This window comes from Loxodonta africana, chromosome 5, assembly GCF_030014295.1.
Source record: "Loxodonta africana isolate mLoxAfr1 chromosome 5, mLoxAfr1.hap2, whole genome shotgun sequence".
Lineage (NCBI taxonomy): Eukaryota > Metazoa > Chordata > Mammalia > Proboscidea > Elephantidae > Loxodonta > Loxodonta africana.
This window is the reverse complement of record NC_087346.1, coordinates 15,746,288-15,770,078: the sequence shown is the minus strand read 5'-3', so window position 1 is coordinate 15,770,078 and position 23,791 is coordinate 15,746,288. Positions and strand designations below refer to the sequence as shown.

At 37.1% G+C, this 23,791-nt stretch overlaps 1 protein-coding gene across 7 annotated transcripts in view; it reads left to right on the top strand.

Annotated features, from left to right (window-relative positions):
* The window catches only part of LARP1B (La ribonucleoprotein 1B), a 150,904-nt gene that overhangs the window by 33,840 nt on the left and 93,273 nt on the right, over nucleotides 1-23,791 (top strand). For 5 of the 7 annotated variants that reach the window (XM_023548664.2, XM_023548665.2, XM_064285329.1 and 2 more), the window contains 2 exons: nucleotides 5,041-5,213; nucleotides 9,264-9,629. In XM_023548664.2, coding sequence (XP_023404432.1) covers nucleotides 5,041-5,213; nucleotides 9,264-9,629 — 539 coding nt within the window. Of the gene's footprint in view, nucleotides 1-500; nucleotides 2,838-5,040; nucleotides 5,214-9,263; nucleotides 9,630-10,172; nucleotides 12,937-23,791 lie in introns of those variants that run through there. The other 2 variants (XM_023548666.2, XM_023548667.2) reach the window with 2 other exon arrangements.

Sequence of the window (23,791 nt, the reverse complement as noted above, 5' to 3'; positions counted from 1 at the left end):
TCCAGTTTACCTATTCTATTTTTTTAGTTTACTTGGATTCATTAGGAAGAATAAAGATAGCTAAATGACTTTGATGCTCTAAATTCTATTCATATTGCCTCCTATACAGAGCTATAAGTTAAATAGGGATCTATGAATTATAGATGAAGCTCTGTTCTATTTATTCTTAAATTAATTGTGTACTTTGTAAGGTATGGATTTTCTACCAGTTTCCTTTAATTTTACTAAATAATTAGATATATTATGCCAATTTTCACCTTGTAAGATTTAGCATTATGCTTCAGAATAGGGTAGGCTTCCTTTAATTTTGTTACTCATGTATTTCTACCTATATTCTAAAGCATAGTTGGGGTTCTGTTATGAAATTATTATAATTATGGATTAAAAAAATAGTTGTTTAGAACTTCCAGAAACTGCTTTAATGTTAAGATTTTTTTTCCTGGATCATTTTTAAGACATTCCCTGCTGGGAAAAAATATGTGTGCTTAAACTTTTTTCAGTCAGGGTGATGATCTGCTGATGCTCTTGGATGTCCTTTGATCGGAATATGCAGTGGAATAGGTGAATCACTGAAATGTCAATATAAATATTGGAACAACTTGTGCTGCAGAAATGAAAGTGACCAGAACTGTCTTCTGTTCAAGAATGTCTGCTCCAACTCTTTGTGAAGGAAGTTGGGCCAGCACTACAGTGGAGATATAACAACGTTTGTTGATGATGAGAGACAGACCAGAGGACTGCTGTTGTTTTTATAGGAGCTGCCCGTTTGTGTGTAACTGGCCTGGGCTGCATGGGCTACTTTTATTCACGGTGGGAAAGAAGATTCTGTCTTTGGCTTCCAAAGTTGTGTACATCAGTAACACAGAAATAGACTTCAATGGTGTTTCCCAGATTTTTAGGTCCTTTGCTGTTTGATTTGCCCTTCAATATAGTGTACATTGCATAACGCACATGTTGTCATGATATCAGATGGACTATAAGATTTATTAGTGTGGACCTAAAGGGATAAGGAATTTAAGAAATGGACAAGGGTGTATTTTTCGTTGCTCTTCCAAATGTATTTTTGATATATCAGTATAGAGATATGACCATCAATAAAGCATTGATGATTACAGTTTCAAAGACTTTTTTAATCTCGTTTTTCTTTGTAAATCCTCTCTGCTTCTAATCCCAGCAAGCAACTCGTGCACACATTTTTAAAGTGAAGAAAAGTAACATTGTTTCATTTAAAAATATATATATATAATGGCTGATCGTACAAGTTAGATTTATTTATTGTGTAAAGTTGGGGCCCAAGATGACATTTTTAACCTGCTTATGAACAGGCATTGGATAAATTAGATAAATTGGAAAATTCCTTTTCTACAAGGTAGCTAAGTTGGGTCAGTCAAGTTGGTGTTGCCTGTCCATTAACCATTTATGCATTATTAATAAAATTACAAGAATAAAATCATGATGTCTTGTGCATTTTTTGTTTTTTATATACAGTCAGATGCATGCACATACATATTGCCTGAAATAAGTCAATGTTTATTAAGTCATCATTAATTTCAGGTTCTTTGGATTATGCATTAGAAACTGAAAGGATAATGAGGAAATACGGAAAGATGAAATGTTTTTGGAATTATTCTAATTCTGATTAGACTATAGGAATAAAAATATAAACACAGTCTTTCCCCAAGAGTCCCCAAATTTCTGACCATAGCAGTTCCCCTCTGATAAGGAACACTAGTTTACTAAATTCAGTGGAGAGTACTGTGTCACCAAAAATTTGGAATGGAAATAAGGGACAGGATGCCTAGACTGTCTTTATGTGTACTTGTGGGTGGAGAAAAGTAGTGAAACTTTTATCTTTTTCTTCTTAAATTAGAAGACCTCTAAATTTTAAAAAACAAATTCTTTTTGAGGGATTTTTATGATAAAGTATTGTACTATTTTTGGTTCTCTTTATCAAAGAATTAAAAGTTTCTGTTTTTTTCCTGTACAGAGGTTGAATTGTTTAATATGAGTCTAATATGAGTACAAAGTTGGCCTTTGTACTGAGCAGAGAACCTTAATGTCCCCCCCAAAATTGATGAGGGTGAATAGTAAGATGTTACTTTTAAGATTGAGATTTTGTAGTGCTTTGGATATATATTGCAATATCAACCCTTAAATGATTTCATTCACAAAAATTGAGAATCAGGTACCTGACAATCTTATGGTTTTTTTCTTTTTAATGTTTGAGAGGATTCCAGGGACTTCCTTTGAAAACTTGATATTCAGACGTATTCTTGAAAATGCCGCACATAAAGTATATAATCCTTTTAAGTATATAATCCTTTTAAAGAAACCTGTGTCATTACCCAGAGCTCTGATTCCCTCAAGGTGGATTAAAAAAAAAAGTCATACCAAATAGATACAATGGGACATATATGGCGATTTTTCTTTGGCGAGCCAAATCACAATTTTCAATGAATGAAACCAGTGAAGATAAAAATTTTCAGTTTTTACAAATTGTAAGAAGTGTTAAAGTATGTGTCTAAGTAATTTTTTTGTCTGTAAATAAGTTTAATGCCATAATTGAAGTCATCATACCCAATCTCATTTGGCCACAAAAGGTTCAGGGTTTACCATTACCCTTAAAAATATTCATTATAATTGAAAACACAGATACAGAAAACCACCCAGAGCAGCATGCATTGGCTTACATATTATAAGGTAAACATTCTTTAAAAATCTTCTAAAACTTCTAAATTTTCCTTTCTTTGTCTATCTAATGTTAATGGACTTCTCACATGTGTTTTGATTATTATAAAATGACGTCATGGTAAAAACATAACTCAAAGCTTAAAAAGCATGTAGGGATGATTACATAATAAACTGTTAAATGGGTGTTGAAAGGTTAAATTTCTAGTAGGGAAATCAGTAGCTACACTTTTTAATATAGAAATTTAATGTGGCAGATGTTCTAAGATTTCTGCAGGAGCTATACATAGTCATTTGGAGTCCCTGGGTAAGCGCTAAGGATTAGGCCCTCGGCTGCTAACCCAGAAATGTCTCAGGAGAAAGGCCTCGTGAGCTACTTACAGGAAGTCAGCCACTGAAGCCCTATGGAGCACAGTTCTACTTTAACATGTGGGGTCGCCATTACTCTGATTTAACTCAATGGCAACTGGTTATATATAGTGATTTAGTTAATTCTCAATAATTAGAGGTACCTGAGTCAATCTCCAAACCCTGTTACTGTGGTGGTGGGCCTTAATCAACTCTTAAACCTTAATTCTCTATATGAACATAGTATTAGAAATAGGGTTCTCTGGGTTAATGTTTTTCTCATTCCTGTGAATTTAACACTGACAGTCTAAACCCAGTATTTCAATTAGACTACTTTTGTGGACTAAATAGTAATGCGTGTTAAGCAAGTTCTAGAGCAGCAATGTCCACTAGAAATATAATGTGAGAAACATATAATTGAACAAATTCTGGTAGCCTTATAAAATATAAAACCTGACGTTTATTTTAGTAATATTTTTAACTCAGTATAACCAAGTGTCATTACAATGTAATAAAACAATAATCATTATAAAATTTGACATAAGTTACATTTTTTTTCTCATACCAAGTTGTAGTTGGGTGTGTGTTTTACACTTCCAGCAATTTTCTTACTGGCTGCATTTCAATGGCTCGCTAGCCACGTATGGCTGTTGTCAGGCAGCATACTTCTAGAACTTTATTATGAAACAATATACCCTTTTGAAGTGATACAGTAAATTTTTGGACCCAAATCTGTTGAGTCCTGAAACTGATTCTGAGTCCATGGGGAAGATCCATCTTATTCTAGTGTGCAGGCACTGGGTTTTTTTTTTTTTAAGTAATAAAAGTAAAATCTTGTAGTTAAGCCCAAATTCCTGCATGTGTCTTTGGATTTTCATTTAGTAAATGAAAGGTCTGCTGGTGCTAATTTATTTTAGCTTTCTGCATGTGACATTTGTCTTTGCAGTATTTTCAGGGAATAAACTTTGAGGAGAAAATAGTGTTTAGAATCTCATAGTATAAATTTGTTTTTAATGCACTTTTGTCTGAAGTAAGTCCATATTGCGTGTTCAGGCTTCAAGATGAATGTAAAATTTGAAACACTTCAGGGCAAAATATTCTTTGCCTTTTGAAAAAACATTTATGAAGAAAACTATTCTGGTTCTATTTATATAATATATAACCCGAACCAAAAAATCCATTGCCATCCAGTTGATTCTGACTCATAGCGACCCTATAAGACAGAGTTGGGCTGCCCCATAGGGTTTTCAAGGAGCGCCTGGTGGATTTGAACTGCTGACCTTTTGGTGAGCAGCTGTAGCTCATAACTACTACACTACCAAGGTTTCCACAATATATAAAGATATTAATTAAAAGAAAACAAACCGACAGAAATGATGGCATGGAGAGAGGCCTTTTAAATTCCAGCACAGTTTATAAATGTTGACAAGGCTGTGCTCTTTAATGATGTGACATTCTGTTCCTCACAGTTTGCACTGTGAGGCAAGATAGGAAGTGGACACAGTACATTTATTGCATTTATGTGAAACTTTGTTAAGCAAAGAAAATGTGAGAAGTGGGAGTAATGCTACCTCAGTTTATATCCTAGGGACTAATTTTACCTTGAATGAAAGCCTAATACCTTGTATTTAGCCTTGAGTTAATGGCATTTGAGATTCCATAATTTCATTATAATCCATAAACTTTAATCCAAGACTTCAAAGAGAATTTACTCCAAAATAGATGTGCTGTCATAATTAATATCTGACCCATTTTGATGTTCTTGAGACGTTGAAGTGAATGTGATCTGCATGAGGGTTGGTGATATTCCTTTTACTCATTGGCTTCACCTACAGATAAATCTTGTAAGCTCTTCAGATTTGAAAATCACTGGAAAGGTTATAATTGACATATATTGATTTGTCATGCTTTTATGAGAAAAAAATTATTGAGCCAAGTTAAGAATGAAATGTATTTTATAAGAAAAATCAGTGTTCTAACTGTAGAACCAATTTAAATTTTTAGAGTCTGCTCCAAACTCTCCGAGAATTGGAAGTCCACTGGGTCCAAAGAAAAATACTGAAACAAGTAATCTTCAAGCAATGTCTAGAGGTTTGTCTACCAGTTTGCCTGACTTGGACTCAGAGACTTGGATAGAAGTTAAAAAGAGACATCGTCCTTCACCAGTGAAATTGAAGGTAAGTTGCTATAAAAAAAAAAAAAGAAAAAAAGTTGCTATAGACCTGGTAAATTGTGCTGTACTCTGGGTGCAGGGTAAAGTCAGTGTATTTTTTATTTATAAGGTGCATATGTAAAATTTGAGACAATTGTGAAAACTGGAATCCTTATTCTACGGTAAGAACTTAAGGTTTATTCTCTAGTAGTAGGTTACATTTTATCAGTTTATTGTTATTGTGCTTTAAGTGAAAGTTTACCGTTCAAGTTAGTGTCTCCTACAAAAATCTATACACACGTTGTTATGTGACCCTAGTTGCTCTCCCTATAATGTGATAGCACACTTCTCCTTTCCACCCCAAATTTCGCACGCCCATTCAACCAGCTCCTGTCTGTTTCTGCCTTCCCATCTCGCCTCTGGACAGGAGCTGCCCATTTAGTCTCATGTATCTATTTGAGCTAAGGAGCACTCTCTTCACAAGTATCATTTCATTTTTATTAGTTTTTAAGGTTTATATTTTATTTCTGAACATATCTTAAAAATATTTTGACTTAGCCTTTTTGTGACTAAATTTGGAGTCCCTGGGTGGAGCAAAGGGTTAATGCACTCAGCTGTTAACCTTTGTTTAATATTTGTTTTTATAAAAATCATTTAGAAAATGTTTGTAAATCTTGAAGTTATAACCTTGTCAAGTAGTTGTAATAATTCTTGAGGGCGCATGTTCGGTTTATATACATTCTGGTGATTTAGTATGCAATAAAAACCAAAAAAACCCAAACCTTTGCCATGGAGTCGATTTTGTCTCATAGTGACCCTATAGGACAGAGTAGAACTGTCCCATGGGGTTTCCAAGGAGCGCCTGGTGGATTCGAACTGTCGACCTTTTGGTTAGCAGCTGAACTCTTAACCACTGTGCCACCAGGGTTTCCTAATATGCTATAGAAAAAAAAAAAGAATTGGTTTCTGTGTGGGCTGAATGAAGATGTAAGAAGATTATAAAAGGGCATGTGGTTATGAAAGGGATAATAGGTGGGATCCTTATGGTGGTGAAACTGCTCTATATTTTCACTGTGGTGGTGTTGGATACAAAAACCTACATATACGATGTAAACTGCATTAATCTAAACACATGTACACACAATTGAGTATAAATAAAAATGGAGAAATCTGAGTAAGACTTGTGGATTGTATCAGTGTCAATATTCTGTTTGTGACATACTGTTTTGCAAGATGGGTACCACTGAGGGAAACTGGGTAACCAAACAAGACCCGTTGCTAGGTTTTATTGTTCTTTATTTATAATTTATATTTATAATTTTATTAAAAAATGCCAATATATGCTGGAAATTATGCCCTTGGCAACTATTTAAACCTAAGATGAAAAATTTTAGATGTCGGCTTGTAGATTTGTGAGGGATACATAATTTATCAAAATCTAAAATAATTTAAACTTATTTTTTCAAGCAAAAAAGTTTGAAGACTCATGGGTGGTGGAAATAGTGCAGACTTTGAAGTTAAATAGCCTTGCATCAGAGTGTCCAGGGGCCATAGTCTCAGGGGTTCCTCCACTCTCTGTCAGACCAATAAGTCTGATCTTTTTTGTAAATTTGAATTTTGTTCTACATTTTTCTACTGCTCTATCCAGGACTCTCTATTTTGATCCATACCAGAGCGGTTGGTAGTGATAGCCAGGCATCATCTAGTTATTCTGGGCTCAGGCTTATGGAGGCTGTGGTTTGTGTGGCCTGTTAGTCCTTTGGACTAATACTTCCTCGTGTCTTTGGTTTCCTTCATTTTCCTTTGCTCCAGATGTGATAAGACCCGTCGATATATCTTAGATGGCTGCTTGCAAACTTTTAAGACCGCAGACACTACTCACTGAAGTAGGATGTAGAACGTTATCTTTATCAACTATGTTGTGCCAGTTGACCTAGATGTCCCCCAAGACCATGGTCCCCTTTTATTTGTTAGAACTTAATGTGAATGTACAATTATTTCAAAATAATTTTAATGGCATTCTCACCACAGAAATTCTAATTAAAAACTTGGAGAAAACACCATTCAGGTAATTCAAATATTGAAATTTAGCATAAGGAAAAGGTAAATAAAAATATTTGGGCCTAGTTGTTGAAAGGATGAAGAAGGCTATCATATTGAAGGTTATTATGAACAGAGCTCTTTTATCACTGAGGTCAAAGCATAAAGGAAGCATGAAATATTTAAGATAGTAGTTCTCTACCAGAGGTGGGGAGGTTTTGAGATCTTGCCTCCTCAGGGAACATTTGGCAATGTCTGGAGACATTTTTTATTGTTACAATCGTAAGAGTACTATTGCAGCCTAGTAAGTAAAGAATTACTTGATACAAAATGTCAGTAGAACAGATATTGAGAAACGCTGATCAAACATAACTTCTTAATTAACAATGGTGGTTAAACATAGCATACCAGATCTCACCAAAAGAGCTCCCCCCTCCCGCAAAGGATACATTTTGAAAACAAAGCAACTTTCTCCAAAACAAGAATATCTAAGGATACTGAATAGTTTCCTTCCTTTAAATGGGTTCTAGATTGCTGTTTCCTTTCCTCTGGTTTATCCGTCGGAAACCTTGATGGCTTAGTGGTTAAGAGCTAGGGCTGCTAACCAAAAGGTCCGCAGCTCAAACCTACCAGGTGCTCCTTGGATACTTTATGGGGCAGTTCTACTCTGTCTTACAGGGTCGCTATGAGTCGGAGTTGACTGGATGGCAATGGGCTTTTTTTTTTTTAAGCTTGGTTTATCCATCAGTACAATCCCATTTGTTTTCTGCTTTTCAGAAAGTTATCATAATTTCTGATCTTCTGGTAGTAATAATTTCCTGTTTTCAGTATTGACATGAATTTATTACTCTATATCACTATTGTATGGAGGCAAAAACCTATTTACATTCAGCCATCTTTAACCCAGAATTAATTGTCTTTTTCTCACAAATTACCAAAAAAAAAAAAAAAGTATATGCTTGAAAAAGAAAATTAAATAGATAAAGTAAAAACTGAAAGGCTCTGTCCAGGGTTTACCATTATTAACAGTTTGGTGTTTATTCCCTCAGATTTTTTGTCATGTTCCTGTAAATGTGAATTACAGTGTGTATAGTTTTTTAAATAAATATATTCACACACAGTTTTTACAACTTTCTTTTAGTAAAAACATCATGGATAGCACTCCCATGTACTAGAATGTTACCTCCATCTAGGCAGAGCCTTTTGTTTTATTTATTGTTGCATACTCCTACCTAGAACCGTGCCCAGCTCAGAGTGTGCACCCAGATTGACTGATTGAATATAGATCTACATAAATAGGAATTCTGAAAGAGAGGAATTATTCTAGAAATAGGGGAGTTAGCATGAACTGAAGGATTAAGATAGGATGGAGCAAAGCATGTGAAGGTCACATAAAGGATACGTTTTTTTTCCTTGTGTTGGGAGTTTGAGAAATCTAGACTAGGTTAGATTTTAGAGGATCTAGGATCTAAAGTTTGGACTTGTTATGCCAGCCAATAGGAAGCTATTTTAAGTTCTTCAAGAGGCAGTGTTAAGGTAAGTTTCACAAAAAATCTGGGCCAAGTAGAATGGGGGGTGGGCTCGGGGAAAAGCGGTTAGCTGGTAAACTATGGCATTAATATAACTGTGAGGTGAAAAGGTTCAGCCTAGGGAAGGTCGTTGAATCTGAACCTTGGTTCTAGTACTAATTCTGTAACTATAGGCCAATAACATCACATCTCTAGGCCTCAGTTTCTCACCTGTAAAATGAGTAAGTTTGATGTAATGGCTGATTTAAGGACACTTCCAACTTTAAAAGAGTCTTAATTTAATCCCTCTTTTACTCAACTTTGTATTTTTCATGCTTAAAATAAAACTTGGTCTTTAGCAATCACCTTTTTGGGGCTGAGCAATACTGGCTTGATAGTCTTTTAAATTTTGACTGCTAAACTAGTCATCGAGCTTACATAAGCTTGTTGTTACTTGTAACACTTATGACATTTGTTTTAAAAGTGATAGAAGAGTTTTTATGTAAAATACCAATTTATTCCTTCAGGAATCAATGTCTGTACCTGATGAGGCATCAAATCAACTACACCCTTCAGAAGAGCAAGAACAAGAAGAACTTAGTTTTTTATTTGATGAAGAGATAGAACAAATAGAAGGTCGAAAAAACACATTTACTGATTGGTCTGACAATGATTCAGATTATGAAATTAATGACCAGGATTTAAACAAAATTTTGATTGTAACTCAGACACCACCTTACATGAGAAAACATCCTGGAGGAGATCGAACAGGCAACTATATGTCTCGAGCAAAAATTACATCTGAACTTGCTAAAGTTATCAATGATGGCTTATATTATTATGAACAGGATTTATGGATGGAAGAGGATGAAAACAAACACACAGCCATAAAGGTAATTGTTTCTGGCCAAAATATGTCTGCTATTGTGCTGTTTTGAGCGTATATTGCTGTTTTTATTTTCCTAAACTTGAGACTTTATGACATTTTGAAAAATTCCCTGTTATGTATCTAATAGTCACACCCTAAGAGGTAATAGTGTAATGAATACTTAAATTACAAAGGGAATTAGCACTCACTGACTAAACCCTTACTCTTTTTAGGTGAAATTTTGTAAACTTGTCAAAATAGGAAGGCCCTTTCTCATAAAACTGGAATAAGAATTGAAGTTATTATAGACAGACTTATTTTATATGCTCACTCCTTACCTGGCTATAATCACCCCTGCTATATGAACTGGTGGCTTTAGAGGGGAGTTTTTTTTTTTTTTTTGGACTCCTTTCATCCTTCCTACCCCTGTCTGTGGTAGTGGAACTGGTTTTGGACAAAGTATAAAAGATCGAAGTGGCTAATCGTTCTTCCTTCTCTGATAATTACGATGGTGCTAGGGATGCTGTTTGAAACCTCATTTCACTTTTTTATCTTCTTTTCACTCCAGATCCTGGCCCGTATCCAGTTATTAAGATAAATATAAGAGAGAGCCCGAGTGGTCTACTGCATTCCTTTGGTATAAATTATAATGGTGCAAATAGGGATAAGAAGGGATCGCATCCTAACATTTCCTCATATTATTAAGAATTTATCCGTAAACCCCCCAAAGTTAGAATTTGTTTTTGGGATAGAATTGTAAGGGAAAAATTATATAACTGTAACATCAAATAGGAAAGAGATCTTAGAAATGGTTAGTTGTACAATAGTTAGTCGTGCAATGGTTGTGTAGTTTGAGGCCAACTAGTGGTTGAATAGAGGGAACTGCTTGTCCATGAAGGCTCATATCATCAGTAAGAAGTGTCCTTTCCTTCTTGGCTTCTCAGTTCTTCCTGGGATTTCCATCACTGCCTTCGGCCTTTTAGGTTCTCTAGTTACCATGTTTTTGGAGACTCTGCCCTAGTCTATGATAGCTCGTCAGTGACTTAAAGCCTGAGCAGTTCTCTGCTTGTCCTACTGCTTGGAGAAGGAAATCTGTTTTCATAATGTTTCTCATCTGAGTCTTCTCTAGTATTATTTTATTTGTGATACTTAGGTGTGTAAGTAATATCTACCTTAACTCCTTTTTGGAATAGTATGAGTAAAAATAAAGTCTAATGGGCTAAAATCGCACTCACCCCATTTCCTTTCTGTTTACTGTGCTTTGCGCGTCAGTATAGCAGATGCCACCATCTACCGTTCTAGACATTTTGCTTTTCTGTTTGATCACATGGATGTAAGATCCATCAGGATAGCGATTTTTGTCTTTTGTTTACTCTTGTATCCCCATTGCTAGAACAGCTCCTGGCACGATGTAGTGCTCAAGTCATACTTGTTAAAATGCGTAAAAGAATTATGGGTTAAACATTATGAACTAAATAACAGGAACTAACCGCTGTGTATAATCCAGTTTCTGTGGGAAAATATCCTCAGAGATCCAAATAATAAATTTCCAATTCAACTTGAGAAACATAAGCTGCTTGTAGGTGCTTATTAACTTAAATGTAGATAGAGATAATTAACAGCCACATATTGAGTTGAGGCAGGTGCTAACCTTATTGTTAAATAATAATCAGGGGAAAGTCATTCTTGGCTCTATGGATTTAAGCGTTATGAGTCAATTGGTACATATGTCTTATTTCGGCCTAATCTCTAGGAATATTCCCTTCATCTAAATGAACTCCTTTGGTTTTAATTCTATGTTCAGCATGTAATTTCTGATTAGAATTATACTTTTCCCGTAGGTCTGCTTAAAGTGAGAGAAATCAATCATTTAACATGTTTATTGAATTTCTACTTTATGCCAGACACTGTATTAGTTCTTGGACATAGAGTGGGAAGATAACAAAAAAGGTCTCTACATTCCTGGTACTTAAGAGACATTAAAAAACCCACGATAAGTATTTAATCACAAATTATGATAAATGTTCTAAAGGAAAAGAAGAAGATACTGTTAGCTTGGGTGGTCAGGGAAGGCCTCTGAGAAAGTAACAATTTTGTTGAGATCTGAAGTAAGAGCAGGAGTTAACCATGCAAAAAGTAGTGAAATAATATTCCGGAATGAGGGAATAGCAAGTGTCAAGAATCTGAGGTCAGAAAGCATTTGGAATATTTGAGGTACTGAAGAAAGCTCAATTTGCCTATAGCATTGTATAAAAAGAAAATTACGGTAATTAGGCAGGAGTCAGATCATATAAGATTTCGTGGGCCATGTTAAACAGTTTGGAATTTATCTAAAGTTGAAATGCAGTACTTAAAGAGTTTTACACAGACAAAGTGACATGGTCTAATTTTCGTTTTTAACAGATCACCGGTTGCTGTAAGGGAGAATGGATTGGGTGGGAACAAGAGCGGGCAGAAGAAATGTAATTAGTAGGCTATCAAAGTAGTCTAGGAGATAGGACATTGCTAGCTTAAGGTGAACTGGTGGTGGATAAATGTAGAAATGAGAAGACCCAGATCTGAGTCCTGAGGAATGACCACTTAGGGATTGTATAGGAAAGTGTAGTGTTGTGGAATCTAAAATCTGATTCCAAGAGGGAGGGAATTACCAAGCGTGTCAGAAGCTGTGGAGATGTTGAGTTGATAGGAATAAAAAGTATGCCAAATTGGTATGGCAGTTTGGTGATCTTTTCTGCCCTCTGCAAAAGGAGTTTTAGTGAATCCAGGAGTTATGTTGAAGTGGACCAAAGTAAGTAACTTTCAGTGTCTGGCATGTCTTCACTGCTGAAAACTGATATGGCTGATTAATAGATGAGAAAGCATCTATTTAAAGGCTTGAAGATCTGAAATGTATGGAGTTATCAGAATAAAACCTAAGAATGGTAAGAACATAGAGAAGTGGAATATTAAAACCAGTTTACCCTAAGACATTTGGGAAATTTGGAGAGTTTGAAGCGCTTAAATTGCAAAAGCTACCCCAAAATAGCAGTGAAGACATAAGCCCAGGGACTAGTCAAAAGCTGAAAACACTTTTCCCATTAAATTGATACCTAAAGGAATACACCCTTAGTGAAGGAGAACTTAGTTTGCTTTCCCACCCACTCCCCCCCAGAATTAAAATATTTTCTTGGGGATGCTGAGCAAAATAGGGAGAAAAAAAATTGGCCCAGAAGTTGTCATCATGCACTTGTACCCACACCCTGAGTAATTATTAAACAGAATTTGAAGTAACTACAGGTAGCCCCTGACTTACAACACGTTCACATTACGATGAACTGTAGTTATGACTGTTTTTTTTTTTTTTGTACATCTTATCGTTAGTAATATGTACTACATACAGTGTTGCAGTGCATAATTTGTTGATTCTCATGCTTTTCTCTCCCCTCCAGCCTTCTAGTCCCTGCCCCTGGGCTGGTATGCCCCTTTAATCTTGTTTTGTTTTATGGGCCTGTCCAATTTTCAGCTGAAGGGTGAACCTTAGGAGTGACCTCATTACTGAGGTGAAAGGATGTCTGGGGGCCATACTCTCAGGGTTTCTCCAGTCTCTGTCAGGCCAGTAAGTCTTTTGTGAGTTAGAATTTTGTTCTATATTTTTCTCCAGCTTTGTCCAGGACTCTCAATTGTGATCCCTGTCAGACCAGTCAGTGGTGGTAGCTGGGTATCATCTAGTTGTACTGGACTCAGTCTGGTGGAGGCCATGGTAGTTGTGTTCCGTTAGTCCTTTGGACTAATCTTTCCCTTGTGTCTTTAGTTTTCTTCGTTCTTCCTTGCTCCAGGATGATTTTCTTTTAGACACTCTGTAAAAATGGCACAACGTTAGACTTTGTCTGACTTCAAGGGGAGGAGAGAGAATTGCCATCAGCATCAGTTCAAAGCCGACTTCTGTGAGGTAGAGGTCAGACATAGCTCTACTTTTCACCTTTTACCAATTCTGACACCAACTGTCCCTCTCATGGCACTCTACTTCTCTGCTGGGTTTGATAATTCATTGCAATGGCCACACAGAACTCATAGACCATACTCACGATTATAGACTTTATTAGGGAAGTCACAGGTTACAATTCAGAATCAGGATCAACTTGGAAGTAACATGAACGACTCATGATTCTTCTCACCTGTGCCCATAGGCAGGCCTCTCTCTCAACACTTTGCCCTCAGCCCTTGGCCCTCGCTGTTGGCTCTTTTGTACTTGGCCCTTGGCCTTCGGTCCTTGGCTCTTGGCCTGGCCTCTGCCCTGCTCAGGCAAGTGGACAGAGCTCTTTAGTTCCCCTGATAAGTGCCCAGAGGTATCTCTCTCCTCCAGGAGGTCTCCCTCCCGAAGGCACTCAGCTCTCATTCCATGTGTTGGTGAGCCTAGCCTGCCAGTTCCTTGACACTGTCTTCTAATGCTGTCTTCAGTGTTACATATATGATTCACTACCAACTCTTCTTCTTGGTGGTAGTGAGGTTCCCCCTCCCCCTGCAACCTCTGGAATTGGCTCCCTTTAAGCCTAGTGAGTGGCAGAACTGACCAATTCCATACAAGGGTTCCATGTACCTTATTTGCATTAGATTGGATTGGATTGCATTGTGCTATCCAATCCCCTTGGTGGGCCACAAGCACCCTATTTGTGTAGTCTATGCAATCATGTTGTGGAAGTAGGAGACCATAGCTAGAAGGGCCATATAATAGTAATTTACTGCACTACAGTCTTTCTTATCGTTTGGTAAATTTTTTTTTTTTTGAAAGAATTTTTGGTTTCATTTTTTTTTTTAAATAATTTTTATTGTGCTTTAAGTGAAAGTTTACAAATCAAGTCAGCCTGTCACATACAAACTTATATACACCTTACTACATACTCCCATTTACTCTCCCCCTAGTGAGTCAGCTGGCTCACTCCTTCCAGTCTCTCCTTTCGTGGCCGTTTTTCCAGTTTCTAACCCTCTCTACACTCCCATCTCCCCTCCAGACAGGAGATGCCAACACAGTCTCAAGTGTCCACCTGATACAAGTAGCTCACTCTTCATCAGCATCTCTCTCCAACCCATTGTCCAGTCCCTTCCATGTCTGATGAGTTGTCTTTGGGAATGGTTCCTGTCCTGGGCCAACAGAAGGTTTGGGGACCATGACCGCTGGGATTCTTCTAGTCTCAGTCAGATCATTAAGTCTGGTCTTTTTATGAGAACTTGGGGTCTGCATCCCTCTGTTCTTCTGCTCCCTCAGGGGTTCTCTGTTGTGCTCCCTGTCAGGGCAGTCATTGGTTGTGGCTGGGCACCATCTAGTTCTTCTGGTCTCAGGATGATGTTAGTCTCTAGTTCATGTGGCCCTTTCTGTCTCTTGGGCTCATAGTTATCGTGTGACCTTGGTGTTCTTCATTCTTTGATCCACGTGGGTTGAGACCAATTGATGCATCTTAGATGGCCACTTGTTAGCATTTAAGACCCCAGACGCCACACTTCAAAGTGGGATACAGAATGTTTTCTTAGTAGAATTTATTTTGCCAATTGACTTAGAAGTCCCCTTAAGCCATAGTCCCCAAACTCCCGCCCTTGCTCCACTGACCTTCGAAGCATTCAGTTTATCCCAGAAACTTGTTTGGTTTTAGTCCAGTCCAGTTGAGCTGAGCTTCCCTGTATTGAATATTGTCCTTGCCTTCACCTAAAGTAGTTCTTATCTACTATCTAATCAGTATATAACCCTCTCCCACCCTCCCTTGCCCCGCCTCGTAACCACAAAAGAATGTGTTCTTCTCAGTTTGTACTATTTTTCAAGATCTTATAATAGTGGTCTTATGCAATATTTGTCCTTTTGCATCTGACTAATTTCACTCAGCATAATGCCTTCCAGGTTCCTCCATGTTATGAAATGTTTCACAGATTCGTCGCTGTTCTTTATCGGTGCGTAGTATTCTGTTTGGTAAATTTTGAATCAAATTGTATATTACGTAAAAAATTGCATTATAAAGCTTTTTTTTCCCTGGGGGAAAAAGGGTTTAAAAAGCAAGCAAGCAAGAAACTTGGAATATAGAGTGCTAGAGTGAGAAGATTATACAATACATTTAGTCAGAGTTCCCAGAAGGAAATGAGAGAGAAAGAATAGGGCAGAGTCAATATTTTGAAAGACAATAACTAAGACTTTTTAGAACTAAGGAATGATACTAGAGGAGAACAGCCAGAGAAAAAGACTAGGAAAAACACCAGACAAAGGAGAGAAGCTAAATAGCTAACTGACAGATGACTTTCCAACAGTAATACAATGATACGACATTTAGACAATAGAATGATAACTTTAACGTGCCAAGAGAAAATAAGTATCAACGTATAATTGTATGCCTTGCCAAATATCTTTCAAGTGGGAGGGTGAAATATAATAGCAGAAATCACCATCAGCAAAGCCTCATTAAAGAAAATTCCAAAGGTAGAATAAAAGTGATTCCAGATTAAAGAGATGTAGAAAGAACTGCAGAGCAATGTAAGGATAAATACGTAGATAAATCTAAATAAATATGGCGCAGTAGTTAAAGCACTTGACTGTTAATTAAAAGGTCAAGGTTTGAAGCCACCGGCTGCTCCATGGGAGACAGATGTGTCAGTCTGCTTCCATAAAGATTTGCAGCCTTGGAAGCCCTATGGGGCAGTTCTGCTCTGTCCTATAGGATCACGGTGAGTCACAATCAACTTGACGGAAGTGAGTTTTTTTGTTTTTTGGTATAAAAAATTGTCTTAACAGGGTTAAAGGATATAAATATATTAAATTAAAATATAGCATTAACACACACTCGGAGAGATCAAAAACCAAACAAGTCGCCATCGAGTTGGTTCTGACTCACGGTGACCCCATCTGTGGAAGAGTAGAACTGTATTCCATAGGGTTTTCAATGGCTGTGAACTCTTGGGAGTAGATTACCAGGCCTTTCCTCTGAGGTGCCCCTGGGGGGAGTTGAGTGACCAGTGTTTCAGTTAGTAGCTGAGTGCTTAACTGTTTGTGCTATCCAAGGACTCCTTTAACTGGAAGGGAGCAATAAATAAATCTGTATTTAAAGGTAATTTTGCTGACTGGAAAGTGGGTATTGATGTTTTTAAGTTTTCAGATAGAAATTTGAAGATTAGCTACTTAAAAAATAGAATTAGAGTGCATAATCTTGAGAAAGGGAAATGTTGAGTGGGAAAAGGCAAGAAAGAAGTGAAAGAAGAACAAACATAAGGTGGTAGAATAAACCCAAATACTTAAGTGGGTAAAATGAACAAAAATTGTCAGACTGGATATAAGTGTAATCAGTAATTTACAAGAGACACATCCAAAAGACAAGGAAGCAAAAAGGAAGGAAGAGAAAAATATATACCATAAACTAGTAACTCAAATCTGTAGATCCAATGTAACTCCAATCAAAATTCCAGCTAACTTCTTTGCAGAAATTGACAAGTCAATCTAAAATTCATTTGAAATTTATGGTACCCAGCAATATTTAAAAGTATCGAAAATGAAGAAGAAAGTTGAAGGATTACACTTCCTGTCATCGATTGAATTTTGTTCCCCCAAAATATGTGTCAACTTGGTTAGGCCATGATTCCCAGTATTGTGTGATTGTCCTCCAATTTGTGATTTTTCTTTGTGTTATAAATCATAATCTCTTCTTGTGGTTAAAGAGCATTAGGGTGGGCTATAACACCCTTGCTCAGGCTACATCCCCGATCCAATGTAAAGGGAGTTTCCCTGGGATATGGACTGTACCACCTTTTATCTCATAAGAAACAAAAGGAAAGGGAAGCAAGCAGAGAGTTGGGGACCTCATACCACCAAGAAAGAAGCACTGGGAGCAGAGTGCATCCTTTGGACCTGGGGTTCCTGCACAGAGAAGCTCCTAGTCCAGGAGAAGATTGATGAGACGGACCTTCCTCCAGAGTTGTCAGAGAGAGAAAGCCTTCCGCTGGAGCTGACATCCTGAATTTGGACTTCTAGACTACTAGACTGTGAGAAAATAAATTTCTCTTTGTTAAAGCCATCTGCTTTTGGTATTTATGTTCTAGCAGCACTAGCTGACTAATTCACTTCCCAATTTCAAAACTTACTACAAAGCTACACTGATCATGACAGTGTGGTACTAGCATAAGGATTCACACATAGATCAATGGAATAATATTGTGAGTCTAGAAATAACATATCAATGGAATAATATTGTGAGTCCAGAAATAACATACAACGTAAAATAATGTATGATCAACAGATTTTTGATGAAGATGCCAAGACCATTCAGTGGGGAAAGAACAGTCTTTTCAACAAACGGTGCTGGGACAACAGAATATCCACATGCAAAAGAATGGAGTTGGATCCCTGCCTCACATCATATAAAAAATTAACTCAAAAGGATCAAAGACTCAAATGTAAGAGCCTAAAACTAAAACTCATGGAAGAAAACATATAAGTAAATCTTCATGACCTCAGATTAAGCAATCATTTCTTATATCAAAAAACATAACCAGCAAAAGGAAAAGTAGGTAAATTAGACACCAAAAAGACAACCCACAGATTGGGAGGAAATATTTGCAAATCATATATCTGACAAGAGACTTGTTTCTAGTCTATATAAGGAACTCTTACAACTCAATAATAAAAACACAACCCTATTTAAAAAATGGTCAAAGAATCTGAATAGATGTTTCTTCCCAAAAGATATACAAATAGCTAGTAGCAGTGAAAAGATGCTTAATATAATTAGCCACCAGGGAAATGCAAATCAAAACCACAGTGATATGCCTTTCTCGTCCACTAGGATAGATATTATCAAAAAAAGGAAATAACAAATGCTGACTAGGATATGGAAAAATTGAAACCCTAATACACTAAAAAAAAAAAAAAAAAATTTTTTTTTTTTTTTTAATACACTACTGGTAAGAATGTAAAGTAGCGCAGCTGCTTTGGAAAATTGGTAATTCCTCAAAAGGTTAAACACTGAATATGACCTAGCAATTCCATATCTAGGTATATAACCAAGAGAGATGAAAACACATTCACATGAAAACTTGTACATGGATGTTCTTCGCGGCATTATAAAAATGGGACAAACTCAAATGTTTATCAATTGATTAAGTGGATAAATAAAATGCAGTATATCCATCCAAACCTGTTGCTGTCAAGTCAATTTTGACTCGTAGCAGCCCTATAGGACAGAGTAGAACTGCCCCATAGGGTTTCCAAGGAGTGCTTGGTGGATTCGAACTGCCAACCTTTTGGTTAGCAGCTGTAGGTCTTAACCACTCTGTCATCAGGGTTTCTAGTACATCCATACAATAGAATATTATTCAGCAATAAAAAGATATGAAGTACTGATACATGCTACAACATGGTTAAGCTTTGAAAACAAGCTAAGTGAAAGAAGCCAGTCACAAAGGACAACATATTGTATGATTGCATTTATATGAAATGTCCATAATAAGAAAATTATAGAGACAGAAAGTAGATTGGTGATTTCTTAAAGATGGGAGTGTTGGGAGGAAATGGGGTGTGATTACTAATGAGTGCTGGGTTTCTTTTTGGGGATATGGAAATGTTTTAAAGTAGATTATGATGATGTTTGCACAACGGTGAATGTAGTAAAAATCAATGCATTGTATACTTTAAGTACGTGAATTGTGTGATATGTGAATTAAATCTTCATATATATTCTTTCTTTTTTTAAAGCTGTTACTAAAAAAACCAGCTAACTACAAAATTAAAAAAAAAAATCACCAAAGGAAAGCTTTTGTAGGTATAATAATATCAGCCAGAATAGACTTAGAAAGTAGACTTGAAGACATTAAGCATTACTAGTGCTTAAGGAGTGTCTTGTTGTAATGACAAGAGGTGAAATTTATCAGGAAGATGTAACTTTTATTGATTTTCTACCCAGAGTACTCCGTTTAGTATTTCTTGTAATTTTGGTATGGTTTTTAGAAATTCCCTAAACTTCTGTTTTATCTGGAAATATCCTAATTTTACCATCGTATTTGAGAGGCAGTTTTGCTAGATATATAATTCTTGGCTGGCAATTTTTTTCCTTCAAGGTTTTATGTATGTCATCCCATTGCCTTCTTGCCTGCATGGTTTCTGCTGAGTAGTCTGAGCTTGGTCTTTTTTACTGTCCTTTGTAGATGACTTTGTTTATCCCTTGATGCTCTTAAAATTATTTATCTTCGATTTTGGCAAGTTTGATTATATGTCTTGGTGACTTTCTTTTGGAATCTTACCTTGTGTGGGGTTCGATGAGCATCTTGGATAGATATGTTCTCATATCTCATATCTCTTTAGTGATATCAGGGATGTTTTCTGCCAATGAATCTTCAAGAATTCTCTCTGTATTTTCTGTTATCCCCCCTGTTCTGGTACTCCAATTACTAGTAGTTTATTCCTCTTGATAGAGTCCCGCAAAATTCTTAGGGTTTCATTTTTTTTTTTTAAACTCTTTTATGTGATTTTTCCTCAAGTAAGCTGGTGTCAAATATTTTATCTTCAATCTCACTAATTTTGATTTCCATTACCTCAATTCTGCTCCTGTGACTTTCTATTGAGTTGTCTAATTCTGAAATTTTATTGTTAATCTTCTGGATTTCTGTTTGCTGTCTCTCTATGGATTCTTGCAGCCTGCTAAATTTGTCATTATACTCTTGTATAACCTTCTTAAGCTCCTCTATTGCTTTGTCTCTGTGTTTCTTGGCTCGTTATGTGTTTTGCCTGATCTCCCTCCTCATCCCTTGAAGAGTTCTGTATGTTAATCTTTTGAATTTTACCTCTGGTAATTCCAGGAAATTTTCTTCTTCCAGAAGGTTTCCTGATTCTTTGTTTTGGTGGCATCTGCCTCTTTAAGTGATTTGATATTGACTGTTATCTTCGAACTATCAATAAGTTATTATATTTATTTATTTTTATGTTTGCTTACTATGTTCTAGGTTCTTGTTTTGTTTTGATATGCCCAAATAGGCTGGTCATGTGAGCTAGTTTGGTTATTGGTGTCTTTGAAGCTCTTCATGTCCTGTCTCCAGGTAGCTAGAGCTGTTACTAGGTATGTGAGATCAGGAGTCCGTTTACTTTTCTTGTGTGGATTCAGTTCAGGTGTCCAGGTAGAGAGTCACCAAGTGTGTGGTGCATGCTCCGACCTAAACAGGCAGAGGTGATTGGAGTAGGCACAGGTATCTGGCTGCGGTAGGGGATCATGTGCTGATCAGGGCAGGGGGCTGACTGCTGGCCCTGAGTATCTGGGTAGAACGTGTGTCCTTGTTCCCTAGAGCATGTAGGTAGGTGGGTTTTGCAGCCGGACTGTGGACAGTCAGTGCTGTTGGCTGTAAGGACTGGGAGTCACCACTTACTTTTGGACTCCTGTCACAGGTGGCTTGGTGGAGTGAGTGGAGCCACCTGTCCTTAAGCTTCTGATGTGGGTAGGTGAGAACCCTGCTTAATGGGCAGGGCAGTGTCAAATATCATGAATCTGCCACTCCCCCTTATAGCTTATACAGCTGACAATAGGCTTCAGGTATATACACTGTTGTACTGTGCTAATGAGGCCCTACACTGTTGAAATGGGCCCATGCAGGTCTATACAGGACTGAAAGGCATTCGAAGTCCATGGAGCCTTTATGCCTGCACCTAGGCAAAGGGGCTGTGCCTGCCCTGAGTTCCCAGCTTAGGGGAGCTGGCAGATTATTTGCTCCTGTTGGTTAATTTTTTCCCTCTCCAAAGCTAGGGGAATGGCTCAGGACGCTCTACGGGTCCTACTTCTGGCCCAAGGAGGGGCAGTGATCACTGAAGCCGGACCGGTGCGGAGTAGGGAGGGGGCAGTTAATGGGAAAGAGGTACTTCCCAAAGGAGGGTGGTTTGATCTGTGCAGTAGGTTAGATGCTTGTACTTATCTTTTGCTGATTGAGCATTGTTTCTTGCTGATTCTAGAGTCTTGAGCAGACTCTCTGCTGCTCAGTCTCTTCTGATATGAAAAACGTGTCCTGAGTGCTACTGCTTGCTTCATCCCTCGTGTGCTAGCTGATCCAGCCTGCATGGTGCCAGTGCTGGCCAGGTTAGGTCTGGCAACTCCTTCCTGCTTTTGATTCCTCTCTTCCTCCCCCTGCTGCTCAGTCCAATTCCTCAACTTTGTCTTTAATGTTCAGGGCTTCTAGATTTTCATATGTAATCGATCCACTTGTTTTTTCGGGTCTTTGTTGTAAGAGGGACCACAGGAAGGCCCTGCCTCCTGGAAGATGTAACTTTTAAATTTAATGTATTTAATGTCAAAACCTCAAATGTATGAAGCAAAAATTGATAGGACAAATCCAGAATCATAATGAGTGATTTAACTTACCCCATCAAGTAAATAAGGGACATAAAGATTGAAAAGAGGAAATGGAGTATTTGGAAAACATGATTACACTGAACAAAAGGGCATGTATAGAACACTGTGCTTAACAGCTGCAGAGCACTTGTTCATTTTGAGCATTTCAATAATACAAAAGTTAACCATACACTAGATCGTAACGCAAGTTTCAAGGGATAAACTTTGAGGCACATCATGCACTTACCAGAACATAAATGAGAAATTACAGGCCAGTCTGACTCAATCTAAGCATAAAAATTCTAAATAAACGGTTAGCAAACCTAGTCCAGCAATTAAAAAAAAAAAAAAAAAGCATGACCATGTTAGATTCTTCCCAGTAATGCAAGTTGATTTTACATTAGAAAAATTAGTCAATGCAGTCCACATTAACAGATTAAAGAAAGATTGTGATCACTTCAATAAATGCAAAAAATTCATTTAATAAAAGTGAAGATGCCTACATGGGAAATTTTTTAGCAGCATAGAAGAGGAGACAATTTCTTTAGCCTTATGAAGGGTTTCTGCAAAATCTCCAAAAGAAACTACTGTATTTTTACGCAAACAACACCCAAGTTGTATGTTTTTTACCAACCACTCAAACCCTACGTGCATTATTTTTGTAAGCACGCCATGCCAATTTTTTTTTTTTTTTTTTTTTAACATGTTGGTGACTTCAATTTCTATTTCTGATCCCATGGAAACTTCACTTAAGGTAGGTTTTGATTTCATATTAGACATGAGCAGGAGATTATAAAGAAAATGAACAGAATGATATGATTTACTTGTAATATGGGAGGGACGTGTGAAAAAGGCCAAAATTGACTTTTGGAAAGTCACAGGACATGCACAGTATATGCATGGGTGTGCTATGCCAGAACTGTTTACTTAATTTCATCATTTCCATGTGTTATATGTGTGGTTGTGTTATTTTATGTTGGTACATTAGTTGTGAAGAAATACAGTAACTTAGATCACTCTGAATGGTGACATGTTGAAGCTAATCTCTTGGGATCAGAAATAAAACAAAGATGCTCACTATCAAACCTATCAAATCTGTTGGATGTCATCTATTGGATTAGTAAGGCAAGGAAATACAGGTGACTGGAAAGGAAGAAATAAAAATTTAGGATTGTGTAAATAAAAAATCTGAAAGAATCTTACAGGTGTGTGATTAAAGTTAATGAGTTTAATAAGTTTTTGAGATCATTTTAAAAAAATCCAGTTTCTACATACCAGCAATTGGAAGTAGTAACTTTTAAAATTCAAAATTTAGCATAAAACAATCATGAAGAACCTAGGAACAGGTGGCTATTGGCAGTTTAAAGCAACAAAATTTATTATCTCATAATTCAGTAGGTCAGAATTCTGGGTGGGTGAGGCCAATTTCTCTGATTTGATTTCACAAGACCTAAATCAAAGTATTGGCCGGCTTAGGCCCTTAACTGAAGTTTCTGTGGGACAATCTACCTCCAAGCTCATTTGGATTCTTAGCAGAATTTAATTCCTTGTAGCTGTAGGGCTGATGTCCCCGTTTCTGTCCTAGTTGTCAGGCAAGAGCCTCTCTCAGCTCCTCATGGCCACTGTGTTCTTTGTTACATTGCACTCCATCCTCAAACCAGCAACAGCTCACCGGGTCTGTAAGCTTTGAATCTTTCTGACTTTTTCTTCTGCCTCATTTGGTTTGCCTGCAGTTGGAGAAAGTTTTCTGGATAGTCTCCCTAAATTAACATCACTGACAACCCATTGCTGTTGAAGTAAGCTTAGTTACAGATACAAAGTCATTTTTGCCAACTAAGGCAACATTCACACATTATAGGGATTAGAGTAAGGACAT